At 42.4% G+C, this 7,977-nt stretch overlaps 1 protein-coding gene and 1 long non-coding RNA gene across 3 annotated transcripts; both read left to right on the top strand.

Annotated features, from left to right (window-relative positions):
• Positions 1 to 1,313: 1,313 nt before the first annotated feature.
• On the top strand, positions 1,314 to 1,680 carry LOC132993143 (uncharacterized). Its single transcript, XR_009676432.1, has 2 exons — positions 1,314 to 1,378; positions 1,453 to 1,680. It is a non-coding gene; the product is annotated as an uncharacterized LOC132993143 (long non-coding RNA).
• Positions 1,681 to 4,161: 2,481 nt separating this feature from the next.
• On the top strand, positions 4,162 to 7,723 carry LOC132992863 (type-2 ice-structuring protein-like). Of its 2 annotated transcripts, none has more exons than XM_061062413.1 (8): positions 4,162 to 4,315; positions 4,414 to 4,467; positions 4,622 to 4,669; positions 5,107 to 5,169; positions 5,668 to 5,771; positions 6,073 to 6,207; positions 6,392 to 6,500; positions 7,151 to 7,723. In XM_061062413.1, exons 1-8 carry the CDS (start codon positions 4,255 to 4,257, stop codon positions 7,231 to 7,233), a joined length of 657 nt encoding a protein of 218 aa, XP_060918396.1. In that variant the 5' UTR covers positions 4,162 to 4,254; the 3' UTR covers positions 7,234 to 7,723. The 2 variants fall into 2 exon arrangements, with proteins under 2 accessions (XP_060918396.1, XP_060918397.1); XM_061062414.1 differs by having other exon boundaries at positions 4,164 to 4,315; positions 4,417 to 4,467.
• Positions 7,724 to 7,977: the final 254 nt, after the last annotated feature.

The raw sequence follows: 7,977 nt of genomic DNA, 5'->3' as shown, positions 1-7,977 counted from the left end.
GATTACGTAGAAGAACTTGCGGCGTCCTCGAGGGATGGAGCGCTGTACACGAAAAAAGACCGCCATGTTTTTTCCCTAAAAAAAAAGGCCGTAAAATGTTTTCAGTGAGGAATCTTGAAGTTGACATCACAGAAGTTCAGTTCTCACTCGCTCCCCCCTCGGCGAGGTGACACGCAGTGAGCAGGAGTGAGTCCTCCTGCAGGCCCGGTCCACGATCAGTCCCCCCCGACTGTCTCCTCTGTTAAAGCTTAGGTTCTGTTTGATAAATGTGGATGTTGAGGCCGAGAAGAAAGGAGCTCGTTCCTCTCGCTCATTTCTTTGACATGTCTGCCTTCTTAGAAGAGACGCTGTTTGTCAACAGGCAAGTCAGGCGACTGCTTGGGGGGCCTAGGCCAGTAGGGGGGGCTAGATCCTGAAGTATGGACTAATTCAAAAATAGACTTTGAATTCATGAATCCAGAATCGTTTTGAATTGGAAATTGATTCTGAATCAAATCGTGAGAAACCCAAACATTCCCAGTTCTCCAGTATGTTCTTGTCCACTCTTTCGTTCAGATTGTGATTCTGTTGAACTACACGCAGCATTGATATGAAGACCCTGTCACATACGCCGACGAGTGATCCAGGTATAACTCCTACATAAGACTCTTTGCCAGAGAATATTCCTCTTGTACACTTTCCCAGTCAGGCTGGTCCTCCTCCTTGCGGCATAATGTTAATCAATAACTGTCATGAATTACCTCTTTTTATTTAACATCCAAACAGTCTGCTGACCTCAATGACTATAAGCAAAGACTTGTCTCATTCTCCTACAGCCTGAAAACGGCCAAGACAACATTGTTGGGGTTTTATCAAGTCAACTTTGGTTATATTCTTTAATAATTATATTTAATTATTAATAATATAAATAACAATATAATTAAACTATGTTTAATCAACTCTTGGGGCACCACCCTGTAATCAGGGAAATATAACCAAAATATCACTCAAATCAGTCTCAAATTAGTTACTTAATTACTAATATTATTAATAATTAATAACTATATTTAATAAATTGAAGGCGTGAAATCCATACACAAAGCCTTCGCACCCAGCTTATATCACAATGTAAATACACCAGTAATCACAAACAACTGCTCTCTTAAAATTGTAACAGAATTTATTTAAAGCATAGCATAACATAACATCAATCCAAAATCAATGAACTTAATCAAACAAATAACTATTATAAACTAATCTAAGCAACAAACATTATCAAGCAAAACTTGTAAATGAGGTGAAAAAGTGTAGTTGTGTGTGTGTGTGTGTGTGTGTGTGTGTGTGTGTGTGGATGAGAGAGAAAGAGAGAACAAGATGGTGGAGAGAGACAATGCACCAAGTGGCTTCGTCACATGGTGACAAAATGGTGGACAACAAAGGAAGCCGTGTGGCTACCTTTTGAAATAGTTTGAGCTCTCTGAGTTCAGTAACTGTTACTTAAACACCAGAAAGCCAGTGGCCGGACTTTGATTCAACGGCAGGTACACTGGTCTTTCTGATTGTGAAAGCCGTTGACTGAAGGTAAACTAGCATAGCATTACATACATAGGCGAACACAGCAGTTCATCACAATAAAACAAATGCAGCAGCTTACAACAGATAATAAACAGAATGTGACGTCTCGTCAACAATGATGCATAATTATCAGTGGTTATAAAAGAAACATAACTATTTCTGAAACTATTTCTGCCCAGACCAAAGCTCTTACTTGGGGTAACTCCTGGTGATCGTTGCAAAGTTGGTTAGATCGTCACTCTGTTGAATGTTAAATCAACAGATTCAGGCAGGGTTCCTTCGTGGCAGATGCAGGAGGAGTGTATCAGGATTCAGATTTTCAACCAAAGTACTGCTCTAGGGTCGTCTTGTTGCAGGAGCAGAGTTCTCAGCTGAATCCTCTGATGCTTGAATTCAGCATGTGAAGAGCTACCCGGACTGAACATCCTCAGCTCTGGAGTTTAACCTATGTAAGCCAAGAGGAGGAAAGGGTTTGTCTCGAATGCTGGAGTCCATCTTGTTGGAGAGTGTGTCCTCTGGTGTCGGCAGACAACACTTGTTGTCCCACACACCTGTCCTCTGGACCCAATACCATCAAGCCTCCTGCAGACCATTTCCTCTCCACTTAATGTTGCACTTAAGCATATCATCAACTCTCTGTCAACGGGTGTGTTCCCTACCGCATTCAAGCAAGCTCGGGTCACCCCTCTGCTCAAAAAACCCACACTAAACCCAGCCCAGGTTGAAAACTACAGACAGGTTTTTCTTCTGCCCTTTCTGTCAAAAAATACTTGAGCGCACAGTCTTTAAGCAAGTCTCTGAGTTCCTGTCCAGAAACGATCTGTTTGACCCAAATCAGTCAGGCTTTAAGCGGGGCCACTCTACTGAAACTGCACTACTGTCGGTAACAGAATCGCTACGAGCTGCCAGAGCTGTGGGTCAGTTCTATTACTGCTAGACCTGTCTGCTGCCTTTGACACAGTCAACCATCAGATCCTCCTATCCACGCTCTCTGAACATCTCAGGATCTGCCCTCTGCTGGTTCTACCTCTCTGGGCGATCCTTTAGAGTGTTGTGGAAGGGAGAAGTGTCCAAAGCGCACAGCTTATCCACAGGGGTACCTCAAGGGTCAGTGCTTGGTCCCCTTCTCTTCTCCATATACACAAGCTCACTTGGTTCAATAATCCGCTCTCATGGCTTCTCATACCACTGCTATGCTGACAATACCCAACTCTTCCTGTCATTCCCACCAGACGATGTTACAGTCTCTGCAAGAATCTCGTCATGCCTTGCTGATATCTCTAAATGGATGAATGAACGCCACCTTCAACTCAATCTTTCAAAGACTGAGCTCCTTGTCATCCCAGCCAGTCCCTCTATGCAACCACAGATCAATATCCAGCTTGGAACAACCAAACTCATGCCCACAAAGTCTGCAGGAACCTGGGTGTCATGATTGATGACCAGCTAACTTTTAAGGTTCAAGTAGCCTCGATTGCCCGGTCATGTCGATTTGCCCTGTACAACATCAGGAAGATCAGACCTTACCTGTCAGAACATGCTACACAGCTCCTCGTACAGGCTCTTGTGATATCACGCATCAACTATTGCAACTCTCTACTGGCAGTTCTTCCTACATGCACTATCAAACCTCTGCAAATGATACAAAATGCAGCAGCACGACTGGTCAACCTTCCTAAAAGAGCACATGTCACTCCACTGTTCATCTCCTCACACTGTCTCCCAGTTACTGCTCGCATCAAATTTAAAACTCTGCTGCTCGCTTACAAAACAGCAACAAAAACGTCTCCTCCTTACTTTAACTCTCTGATCCAGGTCTACACCCCCCCACTAGACTCTTCTCCTCTGACGCCCCACGGTGGTGGAATGAACTTCCAAACTCCATTCGATCTGCAGAGTCCCTCTGCACCTTTAAGAAAAAGCTAAAGACCCAGCTCTTTCATGAATACCTACTAACTTAATGATGATGGTCTCCATATTATTGATGATGATGATGGTAATGACGATGGTTTTTGTTTGATAACGACGACTTATAAGATGGTTTCTGTACTGATTAGAGCTCTCAATAACTGCCCTTAATGTTGTGCTTTGCCTCTGGTCACTTCCTGTCAGCACCTATGTGTCCAATCAGACTCAAAGCTGATCGTTTGCTCTTACTGACATTGTTCCCTTTTTTCTAGATCCTTGCTTGTGTTGTACTTACTCTCTGATGTACGTCGCTTTGGATAAAAGCGTCTGCTAAGTGAATTGTAGAACATTTCTTCTGACACACGGCTCTCTTATCTAACTTTTTTACAAATTCTGAGATAGAAAGAGAGAGATAGATGAAGTGACATGTGGGAGAAATATTTCAACATAATGAGGCCTTACATGAATATAGAAAGGAAATAAAATGTTGACCTCGTTTAACCATTTAATCCTGTTCACGTTCACAGGTGACTTGTTGCCTCACTGACCTGATTAATTCAAGCCCTTCCCGATCATAACAAATGTATTTCCTCGTTGCTTGATCTTTGGTCGGCCTCTAAAGTCATTTATGCCCTAAATCTGATAAGGAAATAAGGAAATAAAAAAGAGATAAGATAAGTAACTGTATTGAAGAGGTGACCTGTTCTTCAGCTCCTCACAGAAAATCTGAAGCTACAAGAAGAAGACATCATAATCCATTCATCACTCTGACGACCTGCATCAAACTCAGCCATGAAGATGCTGACCGTGTTGCTACTCGTCTGTGCCGCAACGGCCCTGACTGATGCTGCTGGTGAGTGTTAACAGACAAATCAAGACCTAGAAAAGAAAAGAGTTCATGTAATGCAGAAACAGCAGACGTCAGTTAAATGGTGTTTGCATCTGTTCCAGAAGAACAGCCCGATCACATGACGGGAGAATCAGAAGAACCATCCATTCAAGAAGGTGAGTTGTTGTTTTCTTTTCCGTTTTTTTGCACAATGACATCAGATTTCCGTTTTTCACCTCAGTGCAAATCCTCTGATGAGCAACCAGGAAATACAGTTTTATAAATGAGCATGAAAAAAAGAATAATAAGACTTCTGTGTTTAACCTCCAGCTGGTTCAGGAGACAATGAAACGGCAGTTGACTCGTCCATTCAAGACGGTGAGTTGGTGTCCTTAGATTGAATCAGACAAAGCAGTTACCTCGTGTTAAGAGGGGCACCTTTAATCTGGTGGGGCCCCTCCGACCGTGTTCATCACTATTATGTCTGGCAGTGTCCCTATACTTCCTCCTCTTCCTTTCTTTTACTCCCACACAAATGATTCCTCTCCTCAGGTGGCTTTAATTGACAAAGTTTTCAAAGGAGAGGGAAGTGCTCTCAGATGGGGCCCACTTTAGGGAGGTATCCTACTGTCATTGCAAAATTTTCACATTTTGAGCCACTGCTGTGATTTTAAAGTTTGTCAGCCCTCTGGGGCCCCAAGCAGTTCCCTGCCTCGCCTGTTGGCAAACAGCGCTTCTGATTGTGATCAAAGAGAGACGAAATCAGATGAAGCGAGTTGCTGACATGTTGTGTTTAACCTTTCAACCTTTCCTAGAAGCACAGCCGGATGAAATTAAAGGAGAACCCTCCGTTCCAGAAGGTGATGTGATGGCAGAGGGTGAGTTGGTGTTATATCTACTTTCTCAGTGCAAAGGCTCTGATAAAAAAGCGAAATCATGAAGAGCGATGTCTAGATCAGTGCTTCCCAAAGTGTGGGCCGCGCCCCCCTGGTGGGCCATGTGGGTACTGCAGGTGGGCCGAGAAAAGCCCTCCACCAATTAAAAAAATAAAATAAATATCACAATAATGATGATTTACCATGAGTGAACCCTTTAAGTGATTAGTAAGGCGTGTCATGACTATTCATGGACATAATGTTTAGTAAACTTTTATGTCTATCTTGCCATAATATGATGTTGTCATGTCCAATAATTTACCCTTACTGAAAGTTATAGCTGTAGTCATAAAAATGTTTTTAGAATGATCCCCGGAGTAATTTTGTATTTCAAAGCGGGCTGCGGCAGTCTTAAGTTTGGGAAAGGCTGGACTAGCTTACAGTAGGTGCATCATTGAGGTTTCACTTCTACATTCACTTCTTTCTGAACTTTGTTTGCAGGTGACGATCTCACTGTCCAAAGTGGTTGTCCCAGTGGTTGGACTGCGGACAACGGTCGCTGTTTCCTCTACGTTCCAAGAGCAATGCGTTGGGTTGATGCTGAGGTAATCATTGATTTGGATCCAGTACAGAGCTCCTGAACACTGAACGCTCCCCAGTCTCTATGTACCCTCCGTCGTCATTTCTGAACACATTCTCGTTTATCTCTGGATGTTTGGTCCGGTCACACTGTATGAAGACTACTTGAAGGGTAGTTCACTTCTGGAGTATTGAAAATGTGTTCTGTATTTTAAGAGTTGGGAGTATAAAGGAACATGTTGTTAAATGGAATATTTTATTACTTGATAATGTCACATTATTGGCCTTCACACAGTGCTACTTTTCTGTCCTCTCTCATTTCTGCAGAGGAACTGTCAGTATCGAGGTGGAAACCTTGCATCAGTGCACAGCTTTGATGACTATCACGCTATTCAGAGAATGTTAGCGCGGCAGACTGGATGGCTACCAGTAACATGGATTGGAGGCTCAGACGCACAACAGGTATCTTAATGCTCACACAAAAATCTCAATCTCAAAGTGACACAAACAAAGTCATAAAGACATTTTTTGTGTCAGCCTTACTGAAGTGAGTGAGTGTGTGTGTGTATGTGTGTGTGTGTGTGTGTGTGTGTGTATGTGTGTGTGTGTGTGTGTGTGTGTGTGTGTGTGTGTGTTTCTTGGCTAGGAGCGTACTTGGCTGTGGAGCGATGGTTCACCTTTCAACTTTAAAAACTGGTGTCGAAGACAGCCTGACAACCTGTCCAACCAGGACTGTCTGCAGATGAACTATAGTGGTAAGTCATTTTAGCTTAAAGTAAAACTTTTGGTTTAACTCTTAAGGTTCTTTTGATAAAATGAGTGCATGTATTCCCAGAAGGTTTCTGAGGCAGCACTTAATCATTTTGAAGATACAGAAGACTAACTGTTGTCTGAATGCAGAGCAGCCAAAAATAAAACTCATGGACGTTTACATGGACGGGACGGCCGTCTCCTCCCCTTGTGTATAAAAGCTGTTTTAGTCAAGAACTAGAGAGAAGAAGAAGAACATACTCACTGATTATTTGGATGTTAATAAGAGTTTTTAGATCACGCTCATTCTGTGTCAGTTTACATGAAATGTGAAGCTACAGGCTAACTAAAGAGCGCTAACATTAGCATGCTAACACAACAATTCAGGACACAGGTGATTGCAGCTCGAGATGAAACTCGAGTGTAGAGGGGGGTTGGAGGTGTGTCTCTGGAGGAGAGCGGAGGCTTCAATATGGAGGGGGCATGGCCAAACAGCAGTTTGTTTTGGTTTCATGCTGGAGCTCATGGGCGACACCTACTGGATCAAAAATTTGCTAATTCTGTCTTTAAATAACAACGATTAGCCTGTCGATGCAATGGATTACAATGCATCATGTGTGGTTACAATGAAATATCTTGTTTTTGACATTTACAGGTAACAAGTGCTGGGATGATAATCAATGCTACAAACACTACCCATTCGTCTGTGCAAAGAAACTTCAATCCTGCCTCGGCTGACGAACTTGTCGAGAACTCCAACTCATCTGTGTTTTGTGTCATCAGTCTCAAATTGAATCTGAAGGCTCTAAAACTCATATCTTTGTTTTATTCTTACTATCGCTTCAAGTAATTCAAACAGGAGCTGCACTGTCTCTCTGGTTTTATGCTTCTAATAATATGAAACAACATTGTTCTCACACCTAAACCCACATGAGCTCACAAATGTCTGTCGTATATTTTCTCTCTCTGTAACTGTATTTTATCCCTGTTGCATTCATAACGGCACTGTAATTATAACTGAACTGTTTTCATTTTCTTACCCTTTTTATCTTTATCTCTGTTGTTTCTAAAAACCTACAGTGGACAGGTGTTGCAAATTAGCATTTTTCTATAAATACTAAGAGCAGTGCATCTGGAACTAGTGCATGGTTAAATGTTACAGAACCAATGTTACTTTATGTCCATGTTAAATAAACAAATAAATAAATAAATAATTGGCAACACTTTATTCTGGAGAGTTCAGTTCTTTGTTGTTGTGATCATCAAAACAAGCTGGTCTACGGTCTTTGTTTGATTTAAAGAATTGAAAAGTTCTCATCCATCCATTTTCCATAACGCCTTTCCTGTTCCGGGTCACATGGGTTGCTGTAGCTGATCCCAGCTGTCATTGGTCGAGAGGCGGGGTCACACCTTGGACTGGTCACCAGCCAATCACAGAGCTGACATATAGAAACAGACAACCAGACACACTGCACCAATCAG

Source organism: Labrus mixtus, chromosome 18 (genome assembly GCF_963584025.1).
Source record: "Labrus mixtus chromosome 18, fLabMix1.1, whole genome shotgun sequence".
Taxonomy (NCBI): Eukaryota; Metazoa; Chordata; class Actinopteri; order Labriformes; family Labridae; genus Labrus; species Labrus mixtus.
The sequence above is the reverse complement of the archived record's forward strand: the minus strand, read 5'-3'. Positions and strand labels throughout refer to the sequence as shown.